Below are 15,266 nucleotides of genomic sequence, written 5' to 3' on the forward strand. Positions count from 1 at the left end.
CAAATAGTCTAAGCACTGTCACCAGAAGAAGTGCTTCTTCAGTGTCTGACAAACAGAAAATGTTCATGACCATAGAGTTTACAAACAGGACAGAATTGTGGGAGAACAAACACAACTAGCACACAGCATAAAAAAAACTGGAAACATAAAGGCTGTACTCAATATACTAAGAGGGTATTTCACTGGTGGAGCAGATCACTTGCTCATTTCATGCCCACACTATTGAATGGATATAAAAAAATAAAATTGTATCTCAACATATAAAGAGCAATTGCTAAGTATGATTCATTTCTATTCACAACCAATCTCCCAACTTTTGTGACAGGTTTGAGAATACTTTCACCAACTTATTTGAAAGCTGAATGTTTATGAATGGCTCCATCGTCTGTGCAAACTTCAAACTACTTATGGTAAAGGAATACCAACAATTGTACGAATGAACTAATTCATGAGACATCAGATAAATGATTTGTTTAAACTGCACGGAGAAAATATTAACTATTCACTTGGCCTACCGGGGGGCAGATCAGGGTTGAAATAGAAATGTGAGCAAGATCCAGATTTTTACAAGAGTTAGTTCAACTAACTTGTTTGACATTTTTGTGAATGTAAATATCATTTTTTTATTTTTCTGCAATGAAAAAGGAATTGTTTTAAAAACCAAGGATTGCTGTAGTATTGCTACATGTTTTGAATGCAAGTAACGTGACACACATTTTGTAAGCAATGTTTACACAGCTGCTTGTTCAAGCAGTAGTGAGCATTAGCTTGAAGATGAACGGGTTTCAAAGGGCTGTGTACAATGGAGCTTTGACTGGCAACAAGTAGCAGATTGGTTTGTGGAATATTGATCAGTTACCAATGACAAAGATCTTCTGCCTGCTAACAAATGTATGATTGGTTTTCATATAGGTGAACAGGACACAGAAAAGCCTTCAGATGATCACTGGCTTAAGAGCTCTCTCTCTGTTTTCTGCAGTAAGCCACTTTGAAGCGAAGAAAACCAATTTATCTTTCCTTCAGCAGTTGTACTAAGCTGGGACTTTTAATTAATAAGTGAACCAGCCATTCTGTGCCTCTTCCAAACTGATGGCAGTATCCAGAGAAGGTCAACTCAGAAGCAGCACTCTGATCAGCTCAGGACTCATAAGAATCAACTTCATAATCCTATGAACAATGACCACCGAATTGCTTTCCTCGTGTTCCGGCTGTCCATAATGCCCATGTTTTATTTTTTCTTGTCTATTTCAGTGTGCATGCATATATAAAGGGGAGTTTGTAAGGGAATTAGATTTCAATTAAAGAATTATATGCCAATGCTTCATAACTGTTCATCTGTAGTTAGAGTCTATTTACTTGTAATAAGTAGTTGTTTCTGTACTTTACAAAAACATAGTCTGTGCTTTCTGTTGACCTTGGTCCAAAGGACAAGTAGATTGGAAAAGCTCTGCATACATTTTAACATCTTAACTTTGTGATGACTTTGGGATTAGTGAACTTTGATAGCCAGCATGCTATCCCAGTGAGTCACAACATAAGTCAAAGAGAGGGTTTATAATAGGAATGCATTCTATGGACTTATAAAAGGTATTGAAAAGGTGTCATGTGAATTATCTCTCAGCAAAGCTGAAATACATGGAATAAAGGCACAATGACACATGGATAAAGAGTGACAAGAAGCTGAGAGGTAGTAGTAAATAGTTACTGTTTGGTCTGGGAGGATTTATAAAATGAGATCCCCAGAGTTTTGTACTGACACCACTTCTGTAAAATATAGATGAATTAGGCTCAGAGTCCGCTACGCTATTCAATGAGATCATGCTGTTCTGATAATCCTAAGCTCCATTTTCCCATCTTTTCTCCATAACACTTGATTCTCTTACTAATTAAAAATCTGTCTCCCTCAGTCTTCAATATTCTTAACAACCCAGCCTCTACAGCTCTCTGTGTAAAGATCTCCACAGATGCATTATCCTCAGAGAAGAAATTCTTTTTCATCGTTGCCTCAACTGAGCAACTTCTTACTCTGACATTACGCCCTCTGGTCTTAGGCTTTCCAACAATCAGATCTGTATCTACCTGTTCAGCTGTCTGGGAAACTTGTATGTTTCAATAAGGCTGCCTCTCATTCTTCTAAACTCCAATCTATGCAAACTCAACCTACTCGACCTCTTGTCATAGGAAAAGTCGTTCATGCCCAGGATCAACCCAGTGAACCTTCCCTGGGCTGCCTCCAATGCCAGTGCATCTTTCCTTCGATATGGGGACCAAAGCTGTCCACACTATTCTAGGTGTGATCTAAAAAGTGCCTTGTATCATTTTAGCAAGTAATCACTATTTTTATATGCCATTCCCTTTGAAATGAAGGTCAACATTCCATTTGCCTTCCGTATTCACTGCTCAACTTGCATGCTAACTTTTTGTGATTTATCCTTGAGAATTCCCAAATCTCTCCATTTCAATAATATTCAGCTCTTCTATTCTTCTGGCCAATGAGCACAATCTCACATTTTCCCACATTATATTCCATCTACATTTTGCCCATCAGAATCATAGGGCATCTTAACCTGCCTATATCTCTTTGCAGACTCTTTGTGTCATCCTCACCAATGGCCTTCCCACCTATTCTTGTGTAATTTTCAAACTTGGCAATTGTACATTCACTTCCCTCAAAGCCATTTATATTTAAATAATTGTAGTCCAAGAACATTGACACTCTACCAGTTACACATTGCTTAACTTAAAATGCTGCCTTTATACTGTCTGTCATCCATTAGTTGGCCAATCTTCTAATCACTGCCCCAACACTGTAGGATCTTACCTTATTAAGTGTGGAATCTTACGCCTTTTGAAAATCCAAATATTTTTCATCAATTTGTTCTCCTTTAACTTATTACTTCTTCAATTAATTCAAATAAATTTGTCAAAAATTATTTTCTCTTCAAGAAGCCATGTTGACTCTATTTGATTATGTTGTGTTCTAAATGCTCTGCTATTACATTCTTTATAATAGGTTCTGATAACATTTTCCCAATAACACATATTCAGCTAACAGGTCTATAGATATCTATTCTTTGCCTCCTTTCCTTTTTGAATAAGTGTGCTACAGTGGCAGTTTTTCAATCCTATGGGACTTTTCCACAATCTAAAACACCCACTATCACTGTAATTATTTCCTTTAACAGTCTACGATCATCCCATCAGCTTCAGGGGATTTATTGGCTTTTAACTCCATTAGTTGCCCTGTAACTTTTTCTAGTGGTGGTTAATATTTATTTCCTCTCCTCCTTTTGCTTCTTGATTATTCAGTATTTTGGAATGCTATTAGTATGTTCTACAACAAAGGTACAAAGTATTTATTCAACTTCTCTGCCATTTCCTGGTTTCCCATTATTACTTCCCCAGCCTCATTCTCTAAGGAATCTAAGCTACGAGTACTGGATATGTTTGTCCCACTGAAGCAAGGAAGGGATGGTAAGGTGAAGGAACCTTGGATGCATAGTCAAGAGGAAGAAGAAAGCTTACTTAAGCTTGAGGAAGCAAGGATCAGACAGGGCTCGAGAGGGCTACAAGGTATCTAGGAAGGAACTGAAGAATGGAGAGCTAGAAGGGGGTATGAAAAAGCCTTGGCGGGTCAGATTAAGGAAAACCCCGAGGCATTCTATATTTATGTGAGGAACAAGAGGATGACCAGAGTGAGGGTAGGGCCAATCAGGGATAGTGGAGGGAAATTGTGCGCGGAGTCAGAGGAAGGAGGGGAGGTCCTTAATGAATACTTTGCTTCAGTTTTCACTAGTGAGAGGGACTGTGACGTTTTTGAGGACAGCGTGAAACAGGCTGATATGCTCGAACAGGTTGATGTTAGGAAGGAAGATGTGCTAGAAATTTTGAAAAACATGAGGATAGATAAGTCCCCTGGGCCAGACAGGATATATCCAAGTTTACCCAGGGGAGAGATTGCTGCCCCTTTGGCGATGATCTTTGCATCCTCACTGTCCACTGGAGTAGTACCAGATGATTGGAGGGTGGCAAATGTTATTCCCTTGTTCAAGAAAGGGAATAGGGGTAATCCTAGGAATTACAGACCAGTCTTATTTCTGTGGTGGGCAAATTATTGGAGAGGATTCTGAGAGATAGTATTTATAATTATTTGGAAAAGCACAGTTTGATCAGAAATAGTCAGCATGGCTTTGAGAGGGGCAGGTCAGGCCTCACAAGCCTTATTGAATTTTTGAGGTCGTGACAAAACAAACTGATGAAGGTAGAGCAGTGGATGTGGTGTATTTGGATCTTAGCAAGGCATTTGATAAGGTTCCACATAGTCGGCTCATTAAGGAGGCACGGGATTCAGGGAAATGTGGCTGTCCGGATACAGAATTGGCTGTCCAATAGAAGACAGAGGGTGGTAATAGATGGAAAGTATTCAGTCTGGAGCTTGGTGACCAGTAGTGTTCTGCAGGGATCTGTTCTGTTACCTCTGCTCTTTGTGATCTTTATAAATGACTTGGATGAGGAAGTGGAAGGGTGGGTTAGTAAGTTTGCTGATGACACGAAGGTTGTGGAGTTGTGGATAGTGTGGAAGGCTGTTCTAGGTTGCAACGGGACATTGACGGGATGCAGAGCTGGGCAAAGTAGTGGCAGATGGAATTCAACCCAGGAAAGTGTGAAGTGATTCATTTTGGAAGGTTGAATTTGAATGCAGAAGACAGGGTTAATGGCAGGATTTTTGGCAGTGTGGAGGAACAGAGGGATCTTTGGGGTCCACATCCATAGATCCCTCAAAGTTGCTACCCAAGTTGATAGGGTTGTTAAGCAGGAATATGGTGTGTTGGCTTTCATTGGGATTGAGTTTAAGAGCTGCAAGGTTATGTTGCAGCTCTATAAAACCCAGTTAGACCGCACTTGGAATATTGTGTTCAGTTCTGGTCACCTCATTATAGGAAGGACATGGAAGTTTAGAGAGGGTGGAGAGGAGATTTATCAGGATGCTGCCTGGACTGGAGGGCAGGTCTTGAGGAAAGGTTGAGGGAGCTAGGGCTTTTCTCATTGGAGCGAAGAAGGATGAGAGGTGACTTGATAGAGGTGTACAAGATGATGAAAGGCATAGATGGAGTGGATAGCCAGAGACTTTTTGCCAGGGTGGAATTAACTATTACGAGGAGTCATTATTTTAAGGTGATTGCAGGAAGGTATAGGGAAGATGTCAGAGGTAGGTTCTTTACACAGAGAGTGGTGGGTGCATAGAATGCACTGCCGGCGGTGGTAGTGGAGTCAGATACATTAGGTACATTTAAGCGACTCTTGGATAGGCACGTGGATGATAGTAAAGTGAAGGGTATGCAGGGTAGTTTGATCTTTGAGTAGGATAATAGGTCGGCACAACATCATGGGCTGAAGGGCCTGTACTGTGCTGTACTGTTCCGTGTTCTATGTTCTATGCTCATTTTGGCTTTTCTCTTCCTTTTTATATATTTAAAGGAGCCCTTTTTGACTGCATGATATTATTTGCAAATTTACCCTCAATTTATCTTCCTTCTTTCATTTTGGTTAGCAATCAACAGTGGTAAAACCTGGTAGCCTCTTGTCAGATAGCTTCTCGATCAAAAAAGGAGTGCACCAAGAATATGTTCAATCTGTGCACTGACGCTACCTTCACAGACATAGAAAATTGATTGCCAAAACTTGAGGCATACAGATTATACTGCATTGATTGCAAACTCAGAAGCGGTAGAAGAGGAAATTATTTGGAATAAATGAGGAATATGGATTAAGGATGAACATGAAAAGTAACAGACAATGTTAATAATCAAAGTTCTAATGCCAGAAATGAAAAGTAGACAAGTCCTGGAATGGATGAATAGATTCACAGAACATGGGCAGATTAGCACAGATGATAGATATGATTGTGAGATCCAAAGGAGAAATAAGATAGCCAAGACTGGCTTTATCAAAATAAAGGATGTGTCAACACAAATAAAAGCTGAACTTGAATCTTCTGAAATGAATGCTCAGGTGCTAGATTTTGTCATCTATGATATACACCTCAGAGACATGGGGCTAGAACTTCCCGTGGGAGAACAGTCATTTCAGCAGGACCACATGGAATTCCCAATGCAGCTGTCTCTGTAGGAATTGCCTGTGAACTTTAAATTTCCAATGGGAAATTACTCAGCATTGAGAATCTTCCAAAAAATGTCCACGATTGAGTTAAAGTCAGAGACTTCAGAGAATTATGCAGTTATTGCATGACTAGGGCTGCGGATAGGGCTTTAAACTGAAGGGTGGGGGCTTCGGTTGTATGGAAAGTTGTGGAGAGAGTTAAAGGGGGTGGGGTGGGTCAGAGGTGTGTGTACATGTGCGGTGTGTGCTCAGCAGAGGTTAAAGTTTCCAGAATAAGCAACAGGAAAGAGAGTACAGAAAAGGTGAGGAATCTAACCAGGCACAGCAGATAGAAGGGGGGCAGTCAACAGAGGACTGAGAATGTCGTATTTGAATGCACGCAATGTACAAAACAAGGCAAGTGAGCTTGTAGCATAGACTGAAATTGACAGGTACAATGTTGTGGGTATCACAGAGGCATAGCTGCAAGGGGATCAGGGCTGGGAACTAAATATTCAAGGATTCACCTCCTATCAAAAGGACAGGCAAATGGGCAGAGGGAGCGGCACTGCCTTGCGAAAAAGAAATGAAATTAAAATTGACAGTAAGAAGTGACATAGAGGCAAAAGGCGTAGGAATTTATATCGGTAAAGTTGAGGAACTGCAAAGGGAAAAAGATCTTGATGGGGTCTGAGGAAGGGTCACCAGACCCGAAACATTAACTCTGATTTTTTTCTTCACAGATGCTGCCAGACCTGCTGAGCTTTTCCAGCAGCTTCTGTTTTTAAGACCATGGTGGGAGTTATGTACAGTCCTCCTAGCAGTAGTCAGGATGTGGGGGAGAAAATAACTCAGAGATAGAACAGGCATGTTAGAAAGATACTGTTACAATAATCATGGGGGTGTCCAATATGCAGTTGAACTGGGAAAATCACATTGGCAGCGGATCTCAAGAAAAGGAATTCATGAAATGTCAATGAGATAGTGTTTTTTGGTACGGCCCACTCGGGAACAGGCAATTTTGGATTTAAAGATGTGTAATGAGGCAGACTTGATTAGAGAGTTTAAGAAGAAGAAATCCCTAGGGAGCAGTGACTACAATGTGACAGAACTCACCCTGTAGCTTGAGAGTGAGAAGATTGAATTAGATGTAATGGTATTACAATGGAATAAAGGTAACTACAAGACATGAAAGAGGAGTTCGTCAAAGTTGATTGGAAAGTGAGCCCAGCAGGGAAGACTGTACAGTAGCAATGGTAGATGTTTCTGATAGTAATTCAGGAGGCGCAGCAGAAATTCATCCCAAGAAAGAAGAAACATACTAAGGGGAGGATGAAGCAACCATGGCTGAAGAGGGAAGTCAGGGACGGCATAAAAGAAAAAGAAAAAGCATATGGTGGCAAAGATGAGTGGAAAGCCAAAGAATCAGGAAGCCTTTAAAAGTCAGCAGAGGACAACAAAAAAAAAGTAATAAGTGGGAGATGATGAAATACGAGGGTAAGCCAACTAGTAATAAAAGATTGCTTTTTTTAGATAATTAAAAGGTGAGAGAACCAAGAGTAGACATTGGACTGCTGGAAACTAAGGTAAGTAGTAATGGAGAGCAAAGAAGTGTCAGAGGAACTGAATAGGCACTTTGTATCAGTTTTCACAGTGGAAGAAACCAGCAACATACCAAAACTTTCAAGAAAGTCAGGGGGCAGACGTATGCATAGTGGCTATCACTAAGGAGAAGATGCTGGGGAAGCTGAAAAGTCTGACAACAGACAAATCACCCAGACTGGATGGACTACACCCCAGTGTTCTGAAGGAGATAGCGAAGGAGACTGCGAAGGAGACTGTAGAGACATTGGTGGTCATCTTTCAAGTATCAATGGTTCCAGGGAGGATCCCAGAAGAGTGGAATGTTGCTAATTTAACAGCCCTGTTTAAGGAGGGATGAAGGCAGAAGACAGGAAACTATAGGCCAGTCAGCCTAACCTCAGTTGATGGTGAGATTTGAGAGTCCATTATTAAGGATGAGATTGCAGAGTTCGTAGTAAAATAGGGCGCAGACAAGTGGAGGACATGCCTGACAAGTCTGTTGGAATTCTCTGAGGAGATAATGCACAAGTTAGACAAAGGAGAGCCAGTGGATGTGATCTATTTGGATTTCCAGAAGGCCTTTGACAAGATGCTGCACAGGTGGCTGCTAAATAAGATAGGAACTCATTGTGTTACGGGCAAGGTATTGGCATGGATACAGGATTGGCTGACTGGTGGAAGGCAAAGAAAAGCATGAGGAGTAGTTTTTTTTCAGGATGGCAGCCAGCGAGTACTGGAACTTCACAGGTGGCAGTGTTGGCACAATAACTATTCACATTAGACGTTAACAATCTGGACGAAGGAACATTGCGAAGTTTGCAGGTGACACAAAGACAGGTGGAGGGACAGGTAACATTTAGGAAGTGGGGAGGCTGCAGAAGGACAGCCTTGGACTTGGACATGTGAGGCGAGTGAGCAAAGAGGTGGCAGATAGAATGTGGCACATTATGAGGCTGTGCACTTCGGTAGGAAGAATAGAGTCATAGAGTATTTTCTAAATGGGAAAAGGCTTCGGAAATCTGAAGCACAAAGGGACTTAGGAGTCCAAGTTCAGGATTGTCTTAGGGTTAACATGCAGGTTCAGTTCGTGACTAGGAAGGCAAATGTAACGTTGACATTCATTTCATGAGAGCTAGAATACAAGAGCAGACTATGCTGCTGAGGCTGTAAAAGACTCTGCTCAGACTGCATTTGGAATATGGAGGGCAGTTCTGGGCCCTGTATCTAAGGGAAGATATGCTGGTATTGGAGGGGGTCCCTTAGAGGTTCACAAGAACGATCCCTTGTCATATAAGTTTAGAAGGATGAGGGGGGATCTGATTGAAACTCACAGAATCTTGAGATGCCTGGGTACAATGAATGTGGAGAAGATATTTCCACTAGTAGGAAAAAAATAGATCCTGGGGGTACAGCCTCAGGATGAAGGAACAACCCTTTAGAACTGAGACAGGAGGAATTTCTTCAGCTAGAGAGTGGTGACTCTGCTACAGAAGGCCATGGAGGCCAAGTCAACGAACATACTTAAGACAGAGATAGATAGGTTCTTGATCATTAAGAGGTTCAAGAGTTACAGGGAGAAAGTGGGAGAATGAGATTGAGAAACATATCAGCGATGATCGAATGGCAAAATAACTTGATGGGTTGAATGGTCTAACTCTGCTCCTTTATTTTGTGGTCTTATGGATTCTGACCAACTTAGTTTAATAGTTACCTCAGAAAAATTACAGCAATTGAAACCTGATCTAATTCTGAATAACATCTAAACTCACCACCCTGTTCCCTGCAACACCACTGGACATAACTTGACCATTTTGGACCCAGCCAGACGAACACCCTTACTCCAACAACCTGACCCAAATTCCTCTGCTCTTCTACTGTACACATTTCTTCTTCCCAAGTGATGTCCAATTCTCTTTTTGAAGTTGTTAAATCTGCTTCTACCATTTCACGTCATAATTCAAAGTGTAAAGTGTACTATTTTACACTCTGGTTATTTTGCCCATTATGTATGTCAGTGTTTTTTGGTTGCTTATCTCCCAAACAGCAGAAACAATTTCTGTCTACCAATTATATCATAGAAAAACTTCAATACAACTGAACACACAAACAGTGAACGAACAGATCACTGCTGAAAAGAGAGACATAATTCATGCAATACTTACAAATGGATTTTTCAAAGCCTCAAGAACATCAGTGGAATCATTAAGTTCTTCAAACAGTAATGATTCTACAAGATAACAAAAAAAACACATTTACTATGGACCCAAAATGTAGGAGAGTTTTCTAGAAAATGAAATGTTCGCGATAACGTACCATCAATTATAACACTGTAAAGCAGAGGATGGCTCAGGTATAAACTGCAAGAGTTCATCTCACGTTGTATAGCAACCTTAAGGCTGTAACCTGCACAAACATCATACAATGTTGGGATATATCCCAAGGTGCTTCAGGGACTATGCTGAGATCCACTGCGCATTTTTAATCACAATGCTGTGGTTGGTATAGCATGAGCACCCTCTGCTGGAAGTAGATGGGCAAGATTTAAAGCAGCAATATTCTGAGACAATCCAGAATAATTAGGATAATTGGAGTTTTCATCATAGAAAAAACATCCTAAAGTGTTTTGCAGAAACGTAATGGTATGAAAATTCACACCAAACCAAAAACTGAGATGTTTGAAGAAGTGACCAAAATTTTATTTGACATAATATTTATTGATTTGAAGAGAAATAAACATGTGTGGGAAAATAATTCCTGACCTTAGGTCTTGGATGGCTGAAATTCAGTACTAAAGCAAAGCAAGTGGAGGATGCACAAAGGACCAGAGTTGGAAAAAAAAACAATATTCTTGGAAGGCTGTATGAGATTTATAAACTTCAGAAGGAGAATGGCCACAAAGATGAGAAATTTTAATGTGAGTGCTGAGGGACCGATAATTATGTAGGTCACCAAGCATGGTGTTGATGGCCAAAGAGGACTTGGAGTTTTGGAGGAAGGTGAAGTTTACGGAGAATGGAAGATGGGAGGCCAGCCAAGAGCACGTTAGAATAGTTGAGTTTAGATGTAACAAATGCATGCATTGAGATGGGCAGAAAAACAGAGACACTGTATGAGATGAGAAACTCATCTTGGAGCCAACAGGTCATTGAGATCGCAAGAGTTGATGTCAATGCAAGGCAAGGGTGAGTGAGGGCTACATATGATTAATTAACTGAGTTTGTGGCAGGGATCAAAAACAATGGGTTCCATGTTCCCAGAGTTTAAATTCTCATTACCCATACACTATTCAAACTTTGACAGACACTAGAACTTTATATGCAAGTCACACTCTCAATAATTGGAACATTCCTTTTGCTGAAATCTAAACATCCTAAGGCACAGGGTTACAATTCAGTGATCAAAGTCTTTACCTTGCGGAACACACTGACATTTTTGACCTACCAAATAAGTAAAATATGTTAATCAGCCCTCAGTTACATTGCCAGAAAGCATTTTTACAAAATTCTGCAAGTAACAGATATCCACACTTCTCTCATCAGCTGGAAGTAAAACACAAGCCTTGTAACTGGGGCCCATTTTTCTATTGGGTCTCCATCCTCATAAGAAACAGGTTGCAATGAGGATTGATCCCACATCATCCAGAACTCTTGCTGCATTTGACACATGCCAATCTCCACGAAAGACCAACGCAATTTAATTACACCACCAAATTTTCAATGATTTCATTTAGGGAATCATTAAAGTTTATTTGCAAGAACTGCTTTTGTTTGGTACAGCATTAAAACTTCTACTTGGAGAACATCTGTTTTGAAAAAAGGCTTCCATTCTGTTGGCTGGTTTTGCCCTATTATTTTTGAGGCAGTGAACTGCTGTAAACAATATTGTCTGGAAACCAAAAGTTGGAGTAAACTCTTAACTAGCATTTAATAACAACATATTTATTTTGCACCTTTAATCCAATAAAACATCCCAAAGAGCTTTCAAGGAAAATTAAGCACCAAATTTCTTAAAGATGATATTCAGGAAGATGGCCAGAAGTTTAATGGAAGAAGTAGATTTAAACTGTAAACTTTGAGAAGAAAAAAAAGGTAGAGAAGTGGAAAGGTTTAGGGATGAAATGCTAGGGTTTTGGCCTTGGCACCAAAGACACAGCCACAAATGATGGAGCAACACATATTTTAAAAAACCCAGGAAAGCTCAACAGGGCAGAATTAGATGAGTGCAGTTATTCTACAGGGTTGTGGACTGGAAAAGATTACAGAGGTAGGAAGTGTTCAAGCAATGGAATAATTTGAAAACAAGGATTAGTAATTTAAATTCAAGGAGCTACTTGACCAGAAGCCAATGTAGATCAGCAAGCAGAGGGAGAATAGGTCAACAGGACTTCCTTCCCGTAAGATAAACAAAAACAAAGAAAAATTTTTCTCTACAGATTTTGTCAGACCAGCTGAGTTTCTCCAACAATTTCTGTTTTGGTTCTTCCAGTAGATTCAGGTTTATGCAGCATAGCTTGTGGGCAACAAACCAGGACTGTGTTGAACAAGTCAGATTTCAAGGTTACAAAGACATGAAACTGTACAGTCAGAGTGAGGGAGACATCCTCAAAGCGAGACTGATTCAGAGTGAATAATTGGAAATTGAGGTCAAATGGGAGTTCAGGACAGGGAGAGTGGACAAAATGAGGTGCTTTAATTAATGTTTACTGCAAGAAATAAAATATTGAGAGCAAGAGGTTAACAGGAAAGGAAATCAGGCATGGGTTGAGAGGCCTCGCTGCACTGAGGCCAAGAGTAGTGTGGCATCACAAGTGTAAAGAAAGCAGCTGATCATAAATGCTGATCAAACCTATTCACCATTCTTTAAAATGAAAGGGGTGGGGGGTGGTGGCAGAAGGGGTCAACTAGGTAACAGGAAGTATAAAAGATGTTCGGGAGACTTGAAGAGAAGAGAAACAAAGCCAAGTGCCAAGTATGCTTCAAAAGTGAATGAGGTCAAAAAGACAAAGTTAAAGGCATGCTACCTGAATGCATACAGCATTTGCAACAAGGTAGATGGTTATGACAGAGTTGTCATCATAGAAATATGGCTGTGCGATAACCAGGACTGAGAAGTGAGCGTTCAAGGATATTTGACATTCAGGAAGGATAGAAAAGAAGGAAAATGAGGTTAAATTGTGTTCACAAGGAATGGTATTTGTACATTACTCAGGAGTAAAAGAAAAGGGCCTATAAAGTTGCCAGATATAGCAGTAATTCTGGAGATTTATAAAATATAATAAAAGACCAAAAAAATTGAAAAGGAAAGGGAGAACAGGATATATACGCAATTAGCCCTCTATAGGTATGTTTGGCTGAGTTCATGTGGATTCATTGCAGGTAGAGTCATGAGAATTTATAATAGCAAATACAGAAATGGCAGCAAAGCTGAATGATTACTTTGTGTCTGTTTTCATTGAGGAAGATTCAATCTCCCAGAACTAGAGATGAAAGTGGCTAGAGAGAAGAAATTGAAGGACATGAGCATCAGTAAGAAGATTTTATTGGAGGTGTCAACGGGCTGACAGTTGATCAATCCTCAGGACCTGATGGCCCACACTCTGGAGTGTTGAACGGGGTAGCCGTAGAAATAGTTGATGCATCATTCTGTAGATTCGGAATGACAACTGCAGAGTTAACAGTGACAAATATCACCCCACTATTTAAAAAGGGAGTGAGAGAGAATACAAGGAACTACAGACCTGTTAGCCTTACATCAGTCATAGGGAAATTGCTAGAATGCATCTTAAACGATGGGATAAATAGACACCCTAGTTGATAGCGATCTGATTGGGCACACTCAGCATGGATTTGCCACCGGAAATTATGTCTGATAACTTTTTAAGACAGCACTAACAAAAATAATATGAGAGTTGATGGACCGAGTATACTTAAACTTCCAGAAAACTTTTGATAACGTCCCCCACAGGAGTCTGCTTTGAAAAATTAAAGTACACAGAATGGGATATAATGTACTGGCATGGATTAAATAGCGGCTAACAGACAGAAATAAGACAGTAGGAATAAAGGGGCATTCTTACTTCGGCAGGCTGTGACCAGTGGGATGTCAGTACTTGCGTTCCAGCTGTTCACAATTATATAGCAACGGTCTGAAGTTGGAAACCCAATGTCATAATTCCGACACTGTGAATGATGCAAGCCTAAATGGGCTGTGAGCAATACGTAAGGAGACTTCGGGGTAACTTGGACAGGTTAACGATCGGGCAAAATCATCGAGCACTTACCCAAGTCCCGGTCCAGGTCCCAGGACCCGCTGCCAATGTCAATGTCCGCCGGGTTCAGCCACCCGCTTAACTCGGTGGCCATGTCCAGAGCCCACGTCTGCCTTGGGGCTTTCCGTCTCTCTCTCTCTCTGCCCCGGTTTCACACTCTTTCTCTCTATCCCCCGATTCTTCTTAGTCTCTCTCTCTCTCTCTCTCTCTATTTCTCCCCCCCGGTCTCTCTCTCTCTATGTCACCCAGTTTCACGCTCTCTCCATCCTCCGGTTTTGTTTTTTGAGGACTTTCCGTCGCGTGAAACACACGTCAGCCTGACAGCGACGGCGTGTTCGGACTGTCAAACAACAAAATCTCGAAATCGCGCAATCAAGGCAAATTGGGAGAGTCCGAGACAACAAGGTGCAGGGCTGGATGAACACAGCAGGCCAAGCAGCATCATAGGAGCAGAGAGGCTGACGTTTCGGGCCTCGACCCTTCATCAGAAAAGGGGGAGGGGAAGGGGGTTTTGAAATAAATAGGGAGAGAGTGGGAGGCGGATAGAAGAGGGATAGAGGAGAGGATAGGTGGAGAGGAAACAAACAGGTCGAAGAGGCGGGGATGGGGCCAGGAAAGGTGAGTGTAGGTAGGGAGTTAGGAAAGGGATAGGTCAGTCCAGGGAGGACGGACAGGTCAAGGGGGCGGGATGAGGTTGGTCGGTAGGAGATGGAGGTGCGGCTTGAGGTGGGAGGAGGGGATAGGTGGGAGGAAGAACAGGTTAGGGAGGCAGGGACGAGTTGGACTGGTTTTGGGATGCGGTGGGGGGAGGGGAGATTTTGAAACTTGTGAAATCCACATTGATACCATTGGGCTGCAGGGTTCCCAAGCGGAATATGAGTTGCTGTTCCTGCAACCTTCGGGTGGCATCGTTGTGGCACTGCAGGAGGCCCAGGATGGACATGTCGTCTGAGGAATGGGAGGGGGAGTTGAAATGGTTCGCGACTGGGAGGTGCAGTTGTTTGTTGCGAACCGAGCGTAAGTGTTCTGCAAAGCGGTCCCCGAGTCTCCGCTTGGTTTCCCCGATGTAGAGGAAGCCACACCGGGTACAGCGGATGCAGTATACCACATTGGCAGATGTGCAGGTGAACATCTGCTTGATGTGGAAAGTCTTCTTGGGGCCTGGGATGGGGGTGAGGGAGGAGGTATGGGGGCAGGTGTAGCACTTCCTGCGGTTGCAGGGAAAAGTGCCGGGTGTGGTGGAGCTGGAGGGGAGTGTGGAGCGGACAAGGGAGTCACGGAGAGAGTTGTCCCTCCGGAAAGCAGATAAAGGTGG

At 41.7% G+C, this 15,266-nt stretch overlaps 1 protein-coding gene across 1 annotated transcript in view; it reads right to left on the reverse strand.

Annotated features, from left to right (window-relative positions):
- Window positions 1–14,277, reverse strand: part of LOC125484216 (cyclic AMP-dependent transcription factor ATF-6 alpha-like) — a 65,682-nt gene extending 51,405 nt beyond the window's left edge. Inside the window, exons 1-2 of the mRNA XM_048602021.1 lie at window positions 13,964–14,277; window positions 9,846–9,910 (exon numbers count right to left, since the gene is read on the reverse strand). Coding sequence (XP_048457978.1) covers window positions 9,846–9,910; window positions 13,964–14,045 — 147 coding nt within the window. The 5' untranslated portion in view covers window positions 14,046–14,277. The remainder of the gene's footprint in view (window positions 1–9,845; window positions 9,911–13,963) is intronic.
- Window positions 14,278–15,266: the final 989 nt, after the last annotated feature.

The sequence above is a fragment of the Rhincodon typus genome, chromosome 10 (genome assembly GCF_021869965.1).
Source record: "Rhincodon typus isolate 14 chromosome 10, sRhiTyp1.1, whole genome shotgun sequence".
Taxonomy (NCBI): Eukaryota; Metazoa; Chordata; class Chondrichthyes; order Orectolobiformes; family Rhincodontidae; genus Rhincodon; species Rhincodon typus.